At 35.9% G+C, this 22,452-nt stretch overlaps 3 protein-coding genes across 7 annotated transcripts; 1 reads left to right on the forward strand and 2 right to left on the reverse strand.

Annotated features, from left to right (window-relative positions):
• Positions 1-477: 477 nt before the first annotated feature.
• LOC117626975 (S-adenosylmethionine mitochondrial carrier protein) lies at positions 478-5,355 on the reverse strand. 4 transcript variants are annotated; one of them, XM_034358829.1, is made up of 11 exons: positions 5,152-5,352; positions 4,611-4,719; positions 3,968-4,388; positions 3,086-3,214; positions 2,859-2,977; positions 2,489-2,613; positions 2,095-2,194; positions 1,803-1,880; positions 1,583-1,666; positions 1,075-1,160; positions 481-906 (listed from the first exon to the last, which is right to left on the reverse strand). In XM_034358829.1, the coding sequence occupies exons 3-11, from the start codon at positions 4,323-4,325 to the stop codon at positions 690-692; spliced, it is 1,296 nt and encodes a 431-aa protein (XP_034214720.1). In that variant the 5' UTR covers positions 4,326-4,388; positions 4,611-4,719; positions 5,152-5,352; the 3' UTR covers positions 481-689. The 4 variants fall into 4 exon arrangements, 3 of the variants coding, with proteins under 3 accessions (XP_034214717.1, XP_034214718.1, XP_034214720.1); XM_034358826.1 differs by having other exon boundaries at positions 478-906; positions 3,086-4,388; positions 5,152-5,354; XM_034358827.1 differs by having other exon boundaries at positions 479-906; positions 3,086-4,272; positions 5,152-5,353.
• Positions 5,356-10,934: 5,579 nt separating this feature from the next.
• LOC117628998 (putative B3 domain-containing protein At1g78640) lies at positions 10,935-11,681 on the forward strand. Its single transcript, XM_034361532.1, has one exon. It carries the CDS (start codon positions 11,115-11,117, stop codon positions 11,679-11,681), a length of 567 nt encoding a protein of 188 aa, XP_034217423.1. The 5' UTR covers positions 10,935-11,114.
• A 375-nt stretch (positions 11,682-12,056) lies between these two features.
• On the reverse strand, positions 12,057-21,544 carry LOC117627341 (kinesin-like protein KIN-14J). Of its 2 annotated transcripts, none has more exons than XM_034359391.1 (22): positions 21,267-21,544; positions 20,072-20,294; positions 19,826-19,983; positions 19,546-19,644; positions 18,877-19,111; positions 18,240-18,349; positions 18,040-18,123; positions 17,820-17,897; positions 17,638-17,730; positions 17,498-17,527; positions 16,162-16,503; positions 15,997-16,078; positions 15,804-15,899; positions 15,541-15,720; positions 15,344-15,450; positions 15,077-15,255; positions 14,720-14,884; positions 14,377-14,630; positions 14,080-14,243; positions 12,994-13,790; positions 12,519-12,616; positions 12,057-12,362 (listed from the first exon to the last, which is right to left on the reverse strand). In XM_034359391.1, exons 2-22 carry the CDS (start codon positions 20,241-20,243, stop codon positions 12,301-12,303), a joined length of 3,585 nt encoding a protein of 1,194 aa, XP_034215282.1. In that variant the 5' UTR covers positions 20,244-20,294; positions 21,267-21,544; the 3' UTR covers positions 12,057-12,300. The 2 variants fall into 2 exon arrangements, with proteins under 2 accessions (XP_034215282.1, XP_034215283.1); XM_034359392.1 differs by having other exon boundaries at positions 21,281-21,526.
• Positions 21,545-22,452: the final 908 nt, after the last annotated feature.

Consider the following 22,452-nt stretch of genomic DNA (forward strand, 5'->3'; position numbering starts at 1 on the left):
TATTAGGATATTCCCTCTAGCATGCTTCCCGGATGATGAATCAAGTCCCCCAATTTTTTCATCTTCTCCTTCACTTAAGTGAAGAGGGCTTTGAGCCTCTTGCGCTGCGTCACCTCTGGGTTTGGATCCTCTTCGTCTTTGCGATTCTTCTTCGATAACCTCGCTCCATTTTGATTCCACCGGATTTTTCTCTTTTTCTCTCTGTCTGTTCCTCCGACTCCGACTGCGACTATTATTTCTATTGCTTAAATGAATATATTTACAACGTATAGCCGATCGGCTATACTCTTTAAATATTCGAACATAAGGTATAGCCAGCTATACTTTTTAAATAAGCCCTTTCCACTGAAAACCCGAAAAAAAGGGTGGTTGCATTATATCATTGGAGCCATTACGTCAAAATTAGTTAAGACCAAGAGATGCAACTTTTGCTAAAAACAATTGCTACATTTTTTGGGTTAATTTTCTGTAATACTCCATGCACATAAAGTTACATCATAAAATTATTTTGCACTGACAACTTTCTGCTTCTAATTTTATATTTCACTAATAAAGAAGATTAATGATACACACAATAGCACCTATGCCGACTACACATTCTTTTCTCTTCTACAATTTTAATCTCGTACAAAATTTGAATCCAATCATTATCATAACAAAGCCGAAGAATTCTGGTATCTCTCAAATGGTCATGAATGTAGACCACGCAATTCGGATGATGCAGGTGAAGACGTTGCGGGGAGTGATGATGGCAATACGGGATTGCCTTCCGTCTTTTGTTGGTATTGGATTCTTGGAGCATCAGTTTGTGGCGTCTCCAAAAAGAACAAGCTCTTGAAAAATTCATATGATGCAAAGAAGAGCGCTCCTTGAGACATATACATAACCAATCTTGGAGTCAATCCCCTGACAGTCAGCCACAATAAGAAAAATTGTCATGCCATCGTCATATCAAGCATACAGCTCAGTAAAAACTATAAGATTAAAAAAGAAAAAGAAAAAAACAGAAATTTACAAGGGTCCTCCTTTACAAATTACAATGGCTGGAAAGGACAGAAATGGACCAAAACATACCTGTAGAGGCCTTTCAGACCTTCATTCTTTCCTATCTCCTGAAGGGCATGAATCACACTATTATACTGGCTCATAGACCCTGGAATCTGCATAACAGGCACTTTATAAGAAGCATTGGCAACATATATATATATATATATATATATATATATTATAATTTGAGTTTTGTTCAGTTGAAACATTCTTTGTGAATTTCGGTATAATTTTACAAGGGCCAAAGCTCCAGGAAAAATATGACCTGTTGAAACTCTATAGGCACCAAAATGAATGTCATCCTGATTTCTGAGTCAAATCTACTTCAATAGACTAGCAAGATTATTAATCATTTTGTTACTGAACTTCTAATGCTCTTAGAAAGCTATTTCAGAAATGGGAAAAGTAGCTGGTGTGAATCATGAATTAATGGATGAGACATTTTTGGCATGAAATACCCTGACGGTAATTGTTGAACATCAGAAAAAGTTAATAATGAATCAGAAACTATAAAAAATGCATAAAGATTACAAACCTGCGTCTGCAATCTCGTCTTGACAACATCAAAAGGAGTTGTTAATAAAGCAGCAGTAGATCCAGCTAATCCACCACAAACTAGCTGCAGTGGTGGAAAAATCATCTTAGTGTAACTGGGATGAGAAGAGAACGAAAATAACTTGCTAAGAGCCAATTGCAAAGAAGGTAGATTATAGTTAAAATGGAAGAGGTTTGGGGTAGAGAAGAGGTTAACAAACTGTTTGTAATGTGGTGGGATGAACACTAGCTTCATTCGGGGACAACATAAATTGCTTCAAGCTTTCATATGTATAGAACTGCAGTAGCAATACACAAAGTCCAAAAAATTAAATGCTGAAGTAGAAAGGATGAGAACGTAGTAATAAAATAACCATGGAGAGTTGCAAGCATCCAAAATACAATGCCAGAGGACATTTCTGACCCTCTCTCTCGCCTCTCTTCACAGATATCTTCTTGGCACAACTCCTTTCTTTAGCATATAAACTATTTCAGAATGTAGAAATGACTGACCTTGACAACTGAGTGTGGAACATTCCTGCAGAGTACAGCTCCCCACCCAGCATACAATGAAGGCAAACCTCCGTTCCGAATGATTCCACCCAATGCATTCCTTAAAAAAAATTAGAATGGTTGAAACAGAAAACTAACAAAACAGAAGTTCTATGTGAGGACCATGACAGAACCAGAGTTGGTAGCTATAAAAAAAAATATTTCTAGAGACTCACACAAAGGAAATTACATTGAATTTACAATATAATTAGCAATAAAAGTTAAGTTTTCAAAACTTTACATAAAACTCTGAATGAATGGAGCAATCAAAATCAACACCTAGTGCCTACACTGGAGTAAATACTATATGAGTAGTGAAATTGGCAAAGATTACACAAGGATCTTAAATATTTACCAGCAGTTGTTATAGTGGGAACCAACTTGCATCTGCTGCTTTATACGCTCACTAGGAGTAAAAATAAAGGAAGTAGCAATGCTTGCACAACCGCCTGCCATGCAATGGGCAAAAGAGTAATACTCCTGCACAAAAGAAAAGGGTAAGACTTAGAAAGCGTATGGGCGGCTTCACAATAGGTTCCAGAAAGTGTGTGACTTGTTTTCTCCCTCCCCACCACGCTTCCACATGAGAATTAGAGTTGCAAACAAATAGATAAACAAAGTAGAATAAAAAGAGGGAATGGAGAAGCATATGGACAAAGCCAGTGCCAGAGAGAACAAAAACAAGATAGTAGAGAGATTTGCAGAGCAAAAGATCAGGATGGTACCTTAGGAAAAAGAGGAAGCAAGGCTCCCTTAACTGATTCATATGTAAAAGTATAAACTGCAGAAATTGGAGCTGAAGATGCAATATTTGTAGCAATACCACGATAAAGTCCAGTTAAACCTAAAATCAACGTCACCACAATCAGTTTTCAGACATCATAAGAGAAAGTTGTCTAGAGTCATAAAGATAGATTAGTTCTCTCTTTTCAATTCCCATAAATTAACTCACCTCTATCAGACACAATTGATTTTCCAATGTAGCATAAAGACTTCTGCTCAGCTCGACAAGATTGAACAACAGTCTTAATTGTATCAACAGGATGAAGACAAACGCTAACAAATATTCCAGACAATGCACCTGCAAAGGCATGTTCTTGCTTAGCAAAAGCATAATGAGGCTTTTCACATGCTAATGCTCCGATCTCTGTCTTGCACTCATCCTGGATGATAAAGATTTCAGATTGTTTCTTTTTGCTCCCAAGTTGTTCATGATCATCTATCTTATGATGAGATTCTTCAAACTGATCTTTACAGGAAGCTAACGAGTCTATATGATAATCTGTGTATAGATTAGAACATGGGGTCCTTGAAATACTACCATCTACCTCACTCCCTACAGCCCTCAGGAAATAATCTGAAGTCAGAGAAGTTCTTGTATTCATCTCCAATTTTTCATTCTCATATAACAATAAGTTGTAAGCATTAGTGGTCAAGTTATCTACAGGACTACTTGTATCTCCTGAAATGGATCCCCCTGCAATGTTAACTGTATCTCCTGAAATTGATCCCCCTGCAATGTTATTTGTATCTTCCAGAATGCAGTATTGACCAGTTCTGTTCTCAATCTCAGTAACTTTGACTGGGCATTTTAATCCAGAAGAAATTGTATCACTCATCCATCCATATATACTTCCCAATTGGTATGAGACTTCTAAACTTGCAAGCCCCTTTCCCCTCCATGATTCTTGAGAAACATTCCCACCCCCATGCAAAAACCTCCATAATGATGAATGACAATAACTTCTACTGTAAGGTTCAAACACAGACATCTTTTCGCTTACCTGCAGAAAATCTAAACTCGGTTGCATTAAATCAACAGTTAAGTACTTACTCTTGGCTGAAATAGGTGGTACGTCATTTCCCTCCCCACCCAGATCAGCCAAGACAACCTCCTTCTGACAGCCACTGTCATTGTGGTTTGAGTTTGCCTTGGGTTGAAAAAATCCAAGAGGACGACTTGCACAATCCCATATCTGGCCAACTGCCGAGATGAGCATAGCATTGCTCAATATCGCAGGAGACTTGGGCTCCGGTTTTCTACTGCGTTGCTTATTAATTTTATCAGAAATGAAGGGGGGATATTTTTCGTGAACAAAATCAGCAAGCCCAGAGGATGCCTGACCAACTGGGTACCACCTGTATTTGATCGAAGGCTGATCATTCTTATGCCGTTTATTGCACCCAGCCATTTTCTCAAATCTTTTAAGGGTTTCCTTGAAAAAGAAGAGTGCAATATCTTGATAGAAAAGTAACTGCATAAGGGAATTAACAGATTGCATCATTGAATGTGACTAATAACATAGAAACAACCTATCTTAATCTCACTTATTGCCCTTAGATCTCTTCCCCCTCTGAATTACACAACATTGGTTTTATTTCCCCCCTCTAATCAGTAGCATTCAGCTAAATAATTACAAATTTTCGGTAATAACAACAATAGAAAATATGTTAAATGGAAAATATAAAATTAATACCACTCAATTTGTTCCCATTTCTTATTATCTGCAGATTATACAAAAAGAGCTCAGCTCCAGCTTCTCCGATCCACAGGAATCCAATGAGCCAATTAACAATACATGAATCCTGAATGGGAAATAAATTTCACAAGTAAGACATTATTCCATCCCTATTAAAACCCTCAAACAGTTCGTCAAATCAAACCCATAAGATAACTAACACTTTTCACACCATCTACACCCAGAAAGAACAGAGTTGTACGATTAATGTAACACATTTTAACATTCAAACGCAATTGCATAAGAGTATTTAAAAAATCTTATAAATGAAACCCAACAATCTTCAAAAAGGAATACTAAAGATCAAATTCAACTATACAGCTCAGTTTGGATTTCAATGAAACTAAGCAACATTACACACAATAAGATTTCAATGATCAGATTCTTTTCTCTTCCCCAGCTTTCTCAGCAGCCAAACAATAAAAAATCATGAATAATGCATCGAATTTCAACAGGGAAAGAATTTGAATCAGTAATTTAGAATTGCGAGTATAGAAACCTTGACGAAAGTGGCAGCTCTCGAGCTGAAATCAGAATCTCTGTCTTTCTGTGGCTCATTTCCCGAGAAAGTTTGCTGGAAAATTTAGGGTTTAAGGGGGTGGTGTGGGTTTTATACAGAGATTTGTACCATAAATTCAAATTATGCTTCTATATATCACTTGTGCGCACGTTACCGAATGATTCGAATTCTCAGTGGCACTAAGCTAACGTGAACCTGGTGGAAATTGCATTGAAGGGTTCCTGTGCACCGCTGTACCTGAATACGTGGTGACTAATCATTGGCCAAAACTAAAAAAGTTCAAAGAAAAAAGTACCGCATTTTTTTCTTAACAACCCCAATCTCTAGGGGTTCAAGAGACTGTGATCACTCACCGTTAGATGTAATATCAAACGGTTAAAAAAGTTTCTTAAAATGAATGCAAGAGTAAGTAAACCGTTAAATTTATATCTAACGGTGAGGGACCACAAATCTCTTAGACCCCTATAATCCAAAAGATCGGGACTGTTTTTCTTAATAAGGTACTATATTCAATTTAAAAATATTAAGCAATTAAAAAATGATGAAATTCAAAATAAAGAAAATTATGTTCTAGAATTTGTAGCCTAAAGGTAGAATATAATTTAAACACAATTTAACGTTTATGTGTTGTGTTTAGATAACATCAGTTTTTAAAATGGTGGTTTTAACGTTTTCGTGCCCTGTCGACCCAGCCTACTTAATTTATCGGGCCGTGTCGTGCCAGCCCATTTAGTAAAATTATTGATCCCGGCCCGGCCCAAAGTCCATGTCCACATTGAATTGGGCTGGGCCGAGGGCTCGTGTCGTGCCCATGTTTATGCTCGTGCCACACTCGAGCCTAAGAACCAACCCATATAATTTGAATTTTTTTCACTTGATTTTTTTTTTCATTAGATAATTCAAATTATAAACATTAAAAAAATAATTAGAGGCAAGAAATGATGAACTATTTGAAAATATTAATCAATCAAACATCCAAACAATATGAAAGGGCGAATGGCAAAAAGTGTACAACTTCACAAAGTCCACTTCAACTTTTCATCTTTAAACAACTTATTATTTTATAAGGGCTTATTATCATAAAACGTCCCTGAGGTTTACGATACTATCAGATTGCATCCTTAATGTTTTTTTGTGTCACTTATGGTCCTCAAGGTTAGTATGTGCAATCACAAATGGTCCCTGACGTTAGGTTTTCGTCAAAAACTCTGTTAGTTTGCTGACATGGGATATATATATATATCACAAAACATCCCTGAGGTTTACACACTTATCACAAATGGTCCTTACGAAATTTTTTTTTTAAATTTAAAATTCATAAAATTTTGGTTTTTTTTAAAAAAAAATTATTTATAAATGAAAAAACAATTTATAGAAGGATTTTAATCTTGAGGACCATTTATGAACCCTAAACCTTTAGTTTTTTTTTTTCATTTTTAAATTTTATGAATTTTAAATTATTTTAAAAAAACTTCATTATCTTGTTGATATGCATATATATGGAGCCCACATCTACAATAATATAGTGTCACAAGTATTTAAATTTTAATATATATTTTAAAATAATTATAATTCATAAAATTTTAAAAACAAAACAAAAATTTTATGAATTTTAAATTTAAAAAAATAAAAAATTTCGTAAGGACCATTTGTGATAGGTGTGTGAACCTCAAGGATGTTTTGTGATATACATATATGCCACGTTAGCAAACTAACGGAGCTTTTGACGGAACCTAACTGTAGGGATCATTTGTGATCATGCATGCTAACTTTGAGGACCACGAATGACAAAAAAAAACGTTAAGGATGCAATCTGAAAATTTCGTAAACCTTAGGGACGTTTTGTGATAATAAGCCTTTTATAAGAGAAGCATACATGTCATATGTACTTATTAGATATCAAGTCCAATGTTGTTTAATTAATTTTGTAGTTGATATGTTTAATTAATTTTGTAGTTGATATGTTTAATTAATTAAGGACCCAAGTAATTTCTCTAAAATGAAAGACATCAAATATATGTTTATGATTATTTTTAATATAAAAAAACCATATAAACAATGACATTAGATGTCAAATTATTGCATTTTGACTTTTGAGAAAGAAAAAAATGATAAGTGGGCCGGGCTTGGGCCTTGCTTGAAGCAGGCTTGGGCTCGTGCCGTGCTTGAAGCGGGCTCGGGCCAAGCCGGGCCCATGTTGGTCCATGGGCCAGCCAGGTCCATTGGACCTCATTTTTTGATCATGGCCAGGCCCAAGTTTTCGTGCCGTGCAGAACACGGCCCATTAATATTCGTGCTCGTGCCGTGTCGTGCTTCATTTAAATGGGTTAGACTCGTGCCATGTTGGGCCTACCCGTCCCGTTTGACACCTCTAGTTGTGATACCGTCATATGTGTGATGTTTGTAGTCGGGTTGATAGTGGTAAGGTAGCAGTGGCGGAGCTTGGATTTCATGTGTGTGGGAGCTTCTTAGAAAATATATAATAAAAAATTCAAACTCACAATACATTCCAAAGTAACCAAAAAGACTAAAACATCATACATAATACATATATAAAGAAATCTTTACCATTTTTTTCTTTTGGTATTCAACACATAAATTAAAATACACATTAAACTCAATACATAATAAATCTAACTTTCACAAAACCTAACAAGGGAGCTTTACTTTTAAAACACTATATAGTTTACTAATTTAGAAGATAGAAATACAATTTCATCTAATTAGCATAAAGCCAAAGACCAAAATGTAGTACCTAATTTTACAAAATATAATTAAAAAATATCAAAATTACACACAATGCCACTCCTTTTAAGGCAAGCATACTATGGTACATGTCCATATCTAGCCAATCACCACTGCCGGACTCCAGCCGCTGGACACCTGCCACCTTCCACTGCCGGACTCCTGCCGCCGGCCACTTGCCACCGTCTGCAGGGGACCAACTCCGTTTCCCTTTATTCACCTTAAAAATAAAATTAAAATTAAAAAAAATGTGTCATTGAAGGGACACGAACCTTGACCCTCAAAGGAGGAAGGCTCACTCACAAACCACTACACCAAACTTGATTTTGTAATATTTATTTAGTTATACAATATTTATATCAACAATCAAAGGTTTTTTTTTTTTTTTTAAAATAATCATTTCAACACATATTCACATAAAAACTGCAAATAAAAACAGAAACTGCAACAAAAAATACAATGTATATATCAATTATGTTAAAAATACAAAAACAAAAATTAATTTTATTGAAGCAAAATGGAGGAACCAAGATGAAAGTACTAAAATGGAAACTACGATGCAAAAACGGAAACTGCAATGTAGAAGCGAAAACTGCAATGCATAAACAGAAATTGCAATACAAAAATGGAAACTGCAATGCATAAACGGAAACTGCAATACAAAAATGGAAACGACAATACTGAGTTTGAGCAAAAATGCGAGTTAAACAAAACAAAACAATATTTTTATTTATTTATTCAATACATGTTGGTAAAATACTCTATTTCTGGCAATGCAGTTTTCAAAAGTCTAATTTGGAGTTCCCTTGCTCTTGGGTAGTTCTACTCTTCTCTTGCCCACCTCATTCCTCATCTGGGTAGCATCTGCTCTTCAAATTGGTGAGGTTGAAGGCCAAGAAAAGAGCAAAAATTTAATTGTAATTAAAATGAAAATTGCAATGCAGTTTTCAAAAGTCCAATTTTGAGTTTCCTTGCTCTTGGGTAGTTCTACCCTTCTCTTGCCCACCTCATTCCTCATATGGGTAGCCTCTACTCTTCAAATTGGTGAGGTTGAAGGCCAAGGAAAGAGCAAAAATCCAATTGTAATTCCAAAAGTCCAATTTTGAGTTCCCTTGCTCTTGGGTAGTTCTACTAAAGGGAAACCAATGAATATTTTAAACAGAAAGGGTATAATTGTATTTTTAGTGATTAATATAAGGTGAGCCAACGAATTTGGGCCTCCTCTTTGGCCAAATCCAAAACAAAATTTCATTCCTAGGTATTAAAACCCAAACATAAATAAGATAGTTATGTCTAATACCTAATTTTTCTAAAGAAATACGGGTAGTTGTCTTCCACTCATGTTCTGATTTTATTTTTATTTTTATTAATATAAAAATTGGGATTATAAATTTACCATATTATCCTTCATTAATTAATACTTTCAATTCTTAATAAATTTGCCCTATATTCCCTTGTGCCTCAATTCAACATTTTAATAAAAAATAGCCTTGATTTGCCTGTCAAAAGTCTCATATTTGAACCCCTATAACATAAAAATTGTGTGTGAGAAATCCCTCTAATATATGTTGACGTAACTTGTGGTATAAGTTGATTTTTCTTGCAGGTCAAGGATTCCTAGTTTACTTTAATTCTCGATTTCCTACTATAAATAGAATTAGGAATTACGTTGACCTGAGAGTTCTTAACCATTTTTCAATTCCCAATTTCCTTGACCTACAAGGTTTTAAGCAAGAATCTTGAGCCTTTGCATTTATAACATTTAATAAAATCTTAACCATTGAACTAATCTAATGGAGTTTAATGATCCCACGTCCAAAAAAAAAGGATGTTGGATTCAAAAAGATCACTACAGCTACAAGATTACTTACCCAGTATCGTCTTTAGTAATAAGCTCAATTGAATTTTATTTCAGTTTTACCAAAAAACAAAACGCCTTTCATCTTCCCCACCGTCACAAACCAGACGATGTGGCTGCCGTTCAATAGACTCAGACTGAATTGGCTCTGGTTTGATGTGGTAATGGCTGTCGAAATGGCCTTCTTTATGATGTCTAAAGTAATCTAATGACCCGATTGACAATACATGGACCCTGAATGGGAAAGACATTATTCCATCCCAATTAACACCCTCGAAGAACAGTTCCTCAAATCAAATAATTACACCCAGAAATAACAGAATCATACAATTAATGAAACACATTTGAGCAATGTATATGAAATTGTATACAATAATCTTCAAAAAGGACCACTGAAGACCAAATTTAACTATAACAGCTCAGTTTGGCATACAATAAGCATTCCATAATCAGATTCTTCTCTCTTCCTCAGCTTTCTCAGCAGCCAAACATTTTTCAAAACATAAATTTTTTATTCAAATGCAAGTAGCATGTTGTTATTGGACATGTAGGCTCCACATAAATGCCATATCATTTATCTAATATAAGTTTTGATGGAATGTCACGGCATGACAATTTTGATGTGTCAGGTGGAACATAAAGAACCAATAATGTTATAAATAAAATAAAAATTGATCAAATTTGATAATTTCGTAAACATCAGAGACCATTTATCATAAAAACTCATGTAACAATTTATTAAAGAAAGACAATAAATACCTAAATATCTGCTCTTGCTACAACTAATGTTCTAATGTTCTCGTTATAATGCAATTGCTTGCCCTGGAGAAAATCAACACCAAATTATGCGATCATATTTGTCCAAAAAAATAAATAAAACCATATATCCCAGACTCACTTGAAAACCCACGTTTCATCAATCGTGACCGTTGGTAAAATTACTTGGGCACCAATTAATCTGCAGACCCGAAACCCAACGAAAACAAAAGTTTTTCCTTATGACAAACCTAAAGCTATTTCATGTTCATTTACAGAAGTCAGTGAAGTCACATCAACTCCCCACCCATATCACCATGAATATCACCAGAAATCCTAAGCCTCATCAGCTTTTGGATTCTCTCCAAGGAGAAAGACTTTCATGAAACGGGAAGCAAAAGCTTTTCCTTATGATAAACCCAAAGCTGTACTCTTCCACAAGTCAGTGAAGTCACCTCAACGTCCTACCCATATCACCATGAATATCACCAGAAACACTAAGCCTCATCAGCTTTTGGATTCTCTCTAAGGCCAAGATCCAAAAACCTACTGCATTTTCCACTCTCTCTTTCAAGTTTCCAGAATGGAAGAAGAAGAGAAACCCTCAACAGAGCTAACCCTAGCCACTACTTCCAGTGCACCTCAGTCTCAGTGCCCACCAGAAGATATAGTTTGGACAACTTTGACTTTGGGGCTTCCATCTTCAACCTCCGAGAAGAGAGAAGCAGTGGATCAAAACCCTGCTCCTTCCATGAAAAAGGGCCCTTGGGAGATCAAGAAGAGGTTGACCACAAGCGACCTTCGAAACCGGTGCAAGCTTTTGGCTAGAAGTTTGGAGAAACATGTTATGCCCTGCTTGGATGAGGAGTTTGGACAAAGGGTTTCGAGCAGAGAGGGTGCAAGGGTTATAGTTTACGATTGCGATACAAATTCCAACCATCAACTGATTCTCAAGTATTACAAGAGCTCCGACAGTTATGTTTTCGGTAGAAAGTGGGGGAAGTTTGTGAGGAGGAGAGACTTGAACATGGGTGACGAAATTGGGCTCAGCTGGGATGTTCTCGACTCCAGGTTCTTGTTTTCGGTTCTTCAACGGGCAAACCAACAACCTGCTAGCTCTTCATCGAATTCAAGAACGAAGCATAAATGAAATTTTAACTAATTAATCCTCTTGTTTTCAAGTTTAGTGAACTTACTAATGAATATTTTTCTTTCCGACTACCTTCCAACTCTTTTCTCAACTCTCTCGACACGTCGGTTAGGTCAATGACGACTTTCTTACTTTGTTTATGATGAAGATGTTGTAACCCTTTTTTTAAATCAGAGTGCTGAATTTTTTTTTCTACCTTCTCCAATCGATTTTTTATTTTTCAACTGCTCAAGCCGTATAAGTCGTTTTTTAAGAACAATAATGGTAGAAAAGAAAAATACAACTAAACCAAAAGTTGGTTTTGAGCCCGTCTAACTCTAATGAAAAATGTGGGGTTATGAAGAATATTTTGTCTAACTCGGTCCTCGGACTATGTATTCAATCTCCCAACTTGTAAAGTTAAAAAAGAAAATGTAAACTGTACAAGATGGAGAGATGTCAAAAATCGAAGTTATGCTATGATCCTTTAAGTACATATATTACAAGGTCAAAGTCTGAAGTCTCCAGTTGCCACTTTCAATATAAAGACAAATGGAAACTACTAAAACACTAGAAGGAGCAGAGTTAGAACTTCATAGTACAGTGAGTTTTTGAGACTATGGCTGTCGAAATTGCATTTTTAATGCCAGCGTTTGCCAGGCTTCACTGATGAGCTGCTGCCATCGGTAGATTTCCAAGGACCTAACAAGAATTAGGGTAGGGGAATGAGTAAAGAAAGAGGGGCGGCGTCGAGAAGAGGAAAAGAAGGGGAGAGTGAACGGGGGTTCGGAGAAATACAGTGGCAATAATGAATTTGACAGAACTGTTAAAATACAGACAGAAGGATTAGGTGCATACTTGACAAAACCTTCGAGGAACTTTTGATCAATGATGTCCGAGTAGCTTTTGTTTCCACCAACCTAGGTGATGGCTTTGGAAGTTTAGATGGCGCAAACCTTGAAATGAGATGAGAAACAACCGAATCATTAGATTCATAGGAATAAAATGAGTTTAATGACAGGCAAATTCGAATGAAAATCCAACCTTCCAAATGAAGCACTCTCAATTCCAATTAAATTTATGAAACTGTGACCCAGTAACAATTATAATAAACAATGGTGCATCAAAAAATTGTGAATTTAATACGGCAAAAGGTAGCAAAGTTTAGACAACAACCAGCATTCTGGCAATTTAAAAGATGTAAAACATGACAAGTGCAGCCAGCAACTTTTAAATATTGACAAAAAAAAATTTCCAGCAAGTAATTATTGATCTCACTAACAAAAGGACACCTTAGCAATTACATGAGGAGACAAGGAAATTAAAAACTCACCTTACTGTGCGCTGGGAAGGTGTCTTCTCGCCTCGTGCGTTCTCAGCTTGAGTTTTCTGGACTTTTGTATTTCCAGCTTTTGTACTTTCTGTTGGTTTTGTAACTTCAGGGAAAAGAGTGAACTCCACAAGACTGGCCATTGAACCCTCGGTTTCTGTTCCCATTGAAAGATCACCATCGGATATGTCGCTTAATCTCTCCCCAGAATCTTCCTCGCCAAAGCCCAAGAGCTCAAAGTCTTCAGTAAAGTTTTGACTTGCCTCACCTCCATGCTTTGGTTGAGTCGAATGTTCATTATGATGTCTAAAGTCATCGATTGACTGCTCAGAACTAGCTTCATAATGCTTCGGTTGAGCCAAACGGTCCTTATGATGTCTAAAGTCATCTATTGACTGCTCAGAACTAGCTTCAGAATGCTTTGCCTCCCCTCCATGCTTTGACCGGGGTGAATGTTCCTTATTATCTCTAAAGTTATCTATTGACTGCTGAGAACTAGCTTCAGAATGCTTTGTCTCACCTCCATGCTTTGACTGAGGTGAGTCTTCCCTATGATGTCTAGAGTCATCTGTTGACTGCTGAGAACTGGATTCAGAACGCTTATCGCTATGCTCCAAGCCTGAGCCTTTTCCACCTGGCATTCTTTGGCTCTGTCGAGGCGTCCCAATTGAATGTCTTCTTGGAGAGGAAGACCCATATCTTAGTGAGTTCATGCCACGGTGTACCCCATTACTATTGGCTTTGAGCAATCGCTCAATCTCCTCATCTTTCTTAGCAATTGTGTCCCTGAAGGATGCCACCTGCAAGATTTAACAAATAATTACACACACATAAAAAGAAACTAGACCTGGGGCTCAGTAAATTTATTTTTTCCAGAACAGAGAACAAGTTCATTACCAGTAATAGCTTTAACCCATTCCTTTCTGAGGAAATGAAGATAAAGAACCTATTCAATTTTCTATAATCTCGATTTATTTTACAAGATTGTGAACTAGTTTTAAAAAGGAACGGAAATTCCATCACAATTTAATTCAAAAGGCAGGAAGGAACTATATCTAGGTAGACATGTTTAAAAAAAAAGATTTGTACCTGTTCCATAAGTTCTCTTACATATCTTCCCTCTCTGTTGCTCCGTGCAGCACCCAGTTCGACGCCAGAAACCCTCTCTGCAAACTTCAGTGTACTTATAGTTTCAGAAAAGGATTGAACTTCGGGATTCAGCTGTACAAACATGAGAGTTTTTGCTTGACCACCTGCAGTTAGAGAAGAAAGCAATAAATAAGCCATCCATCAATTGAAGATATTGAGAGTTACAGAATATAACTTGCAACGCATACTAATTGAACCTTGTTATCAAGAATGAAACCAAATTAATTGGACAAGTACCTAAAGAACTCTGAAGCACTTGAGTTAATTTGCTATTTCTATATGGTACATGCGAATTCTTTTGTGCAAGAGCAAAAATTACATCCCCAAGAGCAGACAGTGATTTGTTTATATGCTGTGCCTCCCTAAGCCTATCTCCAGTAGCTTCAGAGCGATCCACTCGTTCACTGCCAGCAAGATCCACAAGATGTAGACTACCACGCAGAGCAGTGTCAGTCTTCAAGTCCACACCGCGAACATGAACAGTCAGAACACTGCACCATATAATTGATTAAAAACCAAGTCTCATGGAAGAAAAAAAATATATAATGTAGGAGAAAAAACTTTATACTCAGAATATAACCTATGAGATCTGCTGCTTCTTTCATTTAGGGCAGTGGCACCGACTGCCCGATTCATCAACCCAATATTCATTAACTTTAGGACATCTGCAGTTGAGTTAACAGGATGCATGCTTGCATCAGGGACAGCTAACCCATTTGGTAGGGTAGTATTCCAAATCCCAAGTGTGTGCAAGTTAAAGAAAACAAATCTACTCTGATACCAAAATGTGGAAGAAAGGATCAATATCATCAACAAGGAATTATACAAAATAACTAAGAACAAACTACTAGTCAATGCAAGCAGTCTACTTGAGTCTCAAGTCTCAACCATGAGTCACATTTTAAGAGGTAATAAAAACTGACGGAATAAAGGATATCTTTTTTGAGGACTCTCACTTGAGAGTAGATCGCGAACTTGTTCATTGTATATCTCAACCATTTGAACGCCAACTTCATACGCTATGGAGCTTTCCCTGCTCTGAGATATTTGGAAAAGATCATTCAGTGCTCGATAGTTGACACCCCAATCATCTGTTGATGATACACTAGGCCCACTCTAGAAGTAACACCAAAAATATGTTAGAACATGGGTAAGAATAATGTACACAGTATATTGAAGAAAACATACACAAATTCATTCATACCATTGTATACGTCTTTCCTGAACCAGTTTGACCGTAGGCAAATATACAAACATTGTACCCATCTAGCACAGAACGAATCAATGGTTGGGTGTCCAAAAATACCTCCTCTGTTGACATAGGTCAATATAAGTATACCAATTATTACGAAAATAATCTATGCCAACATCATTTGTTACACAATATTAGAAACTAAATACCTTGTGTAGCTGCAGGACCAAATACTTTGTTAAATTTAAATAGCCTGCGGCTGTCTTTTCCTTGTTTAGAGGGATTTGCAACAACTATATCACCATTTTCACCAACATACTCTATGGTGGTTTGCTTCTGACTTTGCCCCGGAAGGAATGGTCTTATTCGACAGTACACTCTAATATTACCTTGACCAAAACAAGCATCATAATCAACTAACAAGCAATCAATTCAAAATATGACAATAACACAGTTATATTTCACAATGTACCTTTCAAATCCTGAACCTCATTATACAATTTCCGATTTTCATCAAGAACAACATGATACTTTTCAGCAGCATCTGTTAGTCCTTTCAGCTTCACGCCTATTGAAGGTAAAAAGCATAGATTGTGAAGAGATGCCCAGCCCATGAAAACATTACAAGTAAACAGAAAAATTAAGCTGTTACGTATCAGTCTTACCCAAGTAATTAAATTCTGCAGAGTAACTTGTTTTTGTCATCAAGATTTCATGTCTTGTGGACTCCAAAGCAGCATTTAATTCCTATACAGCATCAGCATATCATGTTATAGAATCAATGTCAACGAACTGGCTCTATGAGACTAAGTAAAGGCAGTAAGGCAAACCTTCAAAGCTTCAAATTGGTTAGTTAAAAAACTTTGGTAAGTGTGTTCTTTCTCTTTCCATCTCCATGATTCAGATTCCAAAGATGCCTCTAGTTCTTTCTGGTTCTTATTTGAATCTGTTAGTACGCACTCGAGTTCTTTTAACCTCCTTTCCAATTGAAGTTTAGCTTCTTTTGCATTTGCCTCTAACTTCAGGGAATGACTTTCGTGCCTGCTTTTGGCCATTTCTAGTTCTTGTTTCAGTGTTGAAATCTCTTTATCCCTGAGATCCTTCTCTTCCTTTAATCGCACTGCATCCTGCTCCTCAAGTTTTTTCTTCTCCTCTATATCAAACTTCTCAATCTGAAAAAATGACCGTGTTATAGCAAACAGTATAAAAGACAAGCAATGTAACTAGTAAAAAGAAAAAGTTGCATTAAAAGGTATCTGGCTCTTTCTTCTCTTTTTTTTTTTTTTCTTTTTTTCTTTTTTTTGGTAATTTTATTATTCTAATCCAAATTTCAAAGATTAAATGTGAATTTTAAAATAATAACCATCTTTCATTCCAAATTCACACTTTGTCCAATCAGTTATACACATAACAAATACAAATGTGGTGTGTAGAGATTAAATGCATGGAGACAAGAGCAATAAAATAAATGATGCATGCTTCCCCAAAATGTGATATTTTATGAACTGTCAACCAAGAAACCATATGACGTTGGCATACATGCTATCATATTACACTGCTGCCTACGGTAAGTCATAGACTCGGGGTCGGTTTGGATCGCAGAACCAGGTTTTCAGAATCCATTACCTAGTCCTTGAAATGGCATTCTTAGGAACAAGTAGAACCTACCAATTTTCATTCCAAAGTTTAAAAAAAGTTGGAACAAAAGCATTTTTATCGGGACACCAATGAAATTTTACTGGAAGCACAGATAGAAGAGCATGTTTGCCATTATTATTTCTCATAAAGTCAAATTAAGATAATGGGTTTAGAAAACCTACTACTTTTCCTAGCTTTTGAAAAATCTTCATCTTTTGGGTTTTTGATACACATGGAAATCCAAACTAATTGTACTAAACAAACCTGGAAATGAAACACTAATCCCATTCCTTAACCATAATTCCTTAAAACGAACACATACATAGTTGATGTATCATGTTAACTTAAAAACTAAGGATTTGAAGTGGATGAGATATCAATAAGATGAGTAAAAGAGAAGGCATGCATGAAAGCCATGTGTTTCTCAGAGTGTAAGACACAAAAAAGTCATTAAAATCAAAGAATCAACAATACGAAATGCTTCGTCAGTAGTAAATTCAAGATAGGAATAAAAGTTTAAAATAGTACCTTCATACTCTGAAGCAGTTTCAGAACAACCTAAAGGAAGGGAAGTAACAACAACAATTGAAGATCAATTAGATTGATACCAAAAATCTAAATTTGGATTTGAAAACGAAAAAAATAACCAAAAGCTTTACTCAGTGTACCTCATTTTCTTCGGTAGTCCCTGATGCGAGGGTTTCAAGTACTTTTATTTTCAATAGAAACTTCTCCTCGCGTGCCTTATATATATTGTTTTGCTACAAGCATCCAACAATAAAAACAATTAATACTAATGAGTAGAATAAGAAAACGATATTCTCTGATGAAACAAAGCTGAAGACTTTACAATTCTCAGGTTCACTGCTTGATTTGCAAATCGTTGCTCAATCACTTGCATGACTTTTCTCAGAAGATATGCTACACGCTGAGCAAATTATTATAAAGATAGGTTAGACATACAAAATATACAACATAGACCAAGGAATCAAATTATAACTGTGCATAGATTCATGAATGCTTTTAACAGTATGGCATCCATGGATCCATGGATCCTCTTACTGCCATACATTAGGTACATCACCATTGTTTCTGTCAATGCTGTCATCCAAAATCCTATTCCCAACATTGAAAAGTGATCTAGTAGATGCATTCTGCAACAAAGAATTGCAACATCAAACAAAAGTTTGACTAATATTAAGCAAGAACGTATCAATGTACATAAAACAGGATGTACAATACGAAACAAAACAAAAAATCAAGAGATTACATCTAAACTGGTCGATTTGATTGACTCCAAAATCTTAGCATTAGAGAGATCAACAAGAGTCCCCTGCTTCAATTGCTGTCCAATATGATGTACTAGCGCAGCTGATGGATCTAAAAACAAGGGAGGGAAACATAATTAAAAGTAATGTCTTTACAACACCAACAACTTATATGCTAGAATAACATCTATAAGTCCAAATAAAAAATAAGGTTCCACATTTACTTAATTCCGGGCTTCAATTATTATTTTCAGAATAATGCATTAATCCAATTAGTCTGGCTAGGCATGCTGAATGAAACTAAGTATTCCAACCCACCACCCATTCCTCCCAACATCCAATCTAACTTTAAAAGTTTACTGCACTTAAAGTATCAGCAAAAGTACTCCAAAGAAAAAGGGCTCACAATTCTAGCTAGTAACTAACTTTCACAGCCTACCCCTGTAACTCCTAGTACTCCAAATTGGGCACTACACTGCATGGCACACAGTGTACATACATGATCACATATACGCAGTATAGGAATTGGCATATACTTTGAAAAGACTAATGCATGTAAAACTATATATCCAAATCAGATTTTTAAAATTTGTCACTACATGCAGGGTCATACAAGTCTATGAAGTTTATGATTTCTACCTGTCACTTGAGATGTTGAATCAATGGAATTTCCTCCAGTATCTTCTCTATTTTGAGTATATAGTTGTCCGCATGTCGAGACATCCCCTCGGGAACGATCAATCCCCTTTAAAGATTCTACCTCTAATAAATAATTTTCTGTCTTTGTCTGATTTTTAGTGTTCTCTCCCCAGAAACCAAAATCAAAAGAAGCTTTAAGTGCACTAAGGCAATGCAAAACTGGCACCATAGAACCCTGCAAATGATCTCAGACCATAAAATGATATGAAGAAGTTATGAGGTAGAGAAATAGTAAAGACTCAAAGGTTGACTTTTCCAACCAAATACCAGTACAGGTTAATCCATCCAGTATGCTTATACATAAATCTAAGACTTAACAGTGGGCTGGCCACATAGACCAGGATAATATGGTTTTATAATTATCCAGAACATTATCAAAGCATCCTCTCTCAGAACTCTACAAACAGCAGAGCTAAGACCAAGTTGGCCATAGGATGCTCAAATTCAATGTTATATACAGTCATCAGATGGACCGGGTTCCTCAGATTCATGATTGTACCGGGATTATACTTAGCTTCTATGAGATCAGACAGAAAGAACCAGTGACTTGTTTGACTGATAAAAACAGGTTAAAAACCAAAATAGTGAAAGAAATATCAATTTAACTACCTGCTCTAGGTCTAACAGTTCAAAGCGGGGGAATCCTAATTCATCCACAGCTGCCAGAAACCTTGTGATATTTGCAAAACCAGGGTCCGAACTCCCTCCCTAAAGCAGGGAAAAAACATTCAGATCAAAAACACAATATGTAAAACCATGTACCAATGGTCCAATACCAAGCTAATACAATTTAAAAGAAAGAGAAGAAAACAGTCTTAACAATCTAATGCACAACAAAGTTAAATAACGAGACATTTACAAGCAAAGAAAACGGAACAATAAATCCTACCATTTCAACCGAACCAGGACACAGCTTATTTAAAATTCTGCATAAAACAGTGCCATCGATTAAGCAGGCCCTGAGTTCCTCCTCGGAAGCATCCAACGGCAATCTTAAATAAGGAACGATAAAATTTAACCATTCCACCAGAGATAATATCTGGTTACCTAAACAAATCAGAGTTCAAAGGTAAGGATGGGACCAATTACGTGCACATAACTACAGAGAGGGTGAGAGAGTGAGTGAGATAACTACCTTCAATTGTGCTGCCAAAACTTTCCACTAGTTCAGCATTTTCACCAGGAGTCCCATTTATAATTTCAAATCCCCCCTTATCATCTTTGTGTGACTTTGACCCCCCATTCTCATCTTTGTGTGACTTCGACCCCCCATTCTCATCTTTGTGTGACTCTGACTGGGTGTTCATGATAAAACTTCCGCAAATGCCCGGTCCTTGTTATCAATTGCAGACACAGAGCTACAAGGAAACAATCATACAATGCAAGGAATATATATCAGTCTATATAACTGGTAACAAAAGTCTTAAGGGTGGACAAAAGACCCAATATGGAAATTTCCCCGAAGAAACTATCAATACAAGGCCATGCATGTGTGCCACATGCAGATATCACATAATCATCAAAAGCACTATGCCTCACTTGAAAATCCATTATTTCATAACTTCTTGCCCTCATGATTCACGATGCATTGGCATTCCAACTAAGTAATCAAATCACTTGAGAAAAATAACAATTTTGCACATACCAAATTCAGCCATTAATTAATTTCCACCGAGTGCAGCCAATATAGTAGCATTCTTGTCCGTTGCAACATTACTTAAAGTGCGATTTATAAATAAAACATTTAAATCATATTGAAAATCGTTCATCCAAGCCTCAAAATGAACTCTTTTATGCTTCCTGAGTTTAATAAAATCAGCAAAAATAAAAATAAAGGTAAAACTCCTAAAGTACATTCCTTTCTTCACATACACTTTATCTAATAAGAAACTCACACTCAACTGGACGCCACACACACACACATGTGTGTATATATATATATATATATATATATATATATGATAAATATGTTGACTGACATAAGTAGACCTTGTTCTTCTCATATAAATTAAATAAATTACAAATAACCCTTTATCTTTACCTCATCGCAGCCCTTTTTTTTCTCAGCCACCAAACAGACCCTAAATCATATCGACCCAAAAAATAAACCAAAAACTCAATAGAAATGAAAATAAAATCCCTAACAGGCTAGCAGCTCAAATCTGACCGCTCAAATTAGACAATTTCAAGCTGCATTGTCATTTCACTCACACAATTCACAAACTCCGCAATCAGATCGGAAACAAAACAAAAAAAAACAAAAAACCCTAACTTTCAGCAAACAAATGCATGATAATGTACGGACGGAATGTGGCCAAAGATTTACGAACCTGACGGGGCATACCAGACAGATCACACCACAGAGAGAGCTTCGGGGCCGGCCGGAGGAATTCAAATTCCTCCGAGAGATTGCGAATGCCGGAGAGGAAAAACCAAATGCTGAAATTCTGAGGACCGATCCGCTTATGAAAATTGAGTTTTTTTTTTTTTTTTTTTTTTTGGTTTGCTATTTTTAAATTTTTTTGATTTCGTTTTTATGGTCCGAGAAGAGAGAGGAAGAAAACTTTTTTGGAAAATAGAGGGAGTGAAATGAAAGATATGGGGGGTTGGTTGGGAATTGGGATTTTGAGTTTCTTCTAACTTTTGGGTTTAGAATTAAGAGGCTGTACTTTTTGTTAATTTTCAGTTAGGTCCCTCCTCCACTTTCGGAGTGGGGTTCCCGCCTTGTTATTTTTGTCTTTGTTGTTGTTTTCCGGATTTTGAATTCCAATTTAGCCTTCGGCCAACGAAAAAAAAACTATTATAATTTAAAAATAGATGGCGCGTGGATGTGGACGTGCGCGCGGCGCTGCTTATAGTATAGCAGAAGACCGCACAAATGCTTATCTTTTCAATTTCCTTTTTTTGGTAGTTTTCTTATAACAAAATCAAAATCAATGTGAAGAACAAATATGGAATTTTTGTTTTTAAAGGATAATCACAACTTCACACCTTTCAATTTTGAGAAATGTTACCTATAGAGGTTATACCTACCAAAACTGAAAAATGTTACCTTACAAGCACGAATTTATTCATCAACTAGTTATCAAGTTATTGACTTATCGATATTCCTTAATGAAAGATATTCAAATTCGAAATAATTTTATTAAAATCGGTAGTTTGTGAAGTTTTTGTTTGAAACAACCGGTTCGCACCTTCAATTTTTATCCTTAGTGAGAGTATGAGAGCATTCCGGCTTATATTCCAATATACACTTTGCGACTGAAAATGTACGTACTATAGGTGATGCTTTAGACAATGAAAACCATTTAACAAACAAGAATTGGAAAAAAGAAAGTTTATTGATTTGTCAATTTCAATAAGAGGACCCCTAATATTTATTTGTCAATTTCACTGTTATTTATTTTTATTTTTTTTAAATGCGGAAGTTTTATTTCATTTGAAAATGTTGTTTGTCAATTGAATTGAAAAATAATAATATGGAAAAATAATCTAATCGGAATAGTAGAACCTAAG

Source organism: Prunus dulcis, chromosome 5, assembly GCF_902201215.1.
Source record: "Prunus dulcis chromosome 5, ALMONDv2, whole genome shotgun sequence".
Classification (NCBI taxonomy): Eukaryota; Viridiplantae; Streptophyta; class Magnoliopsida; order Rosales; family Rosaceae; genus Prunus; species Prunus dulcis.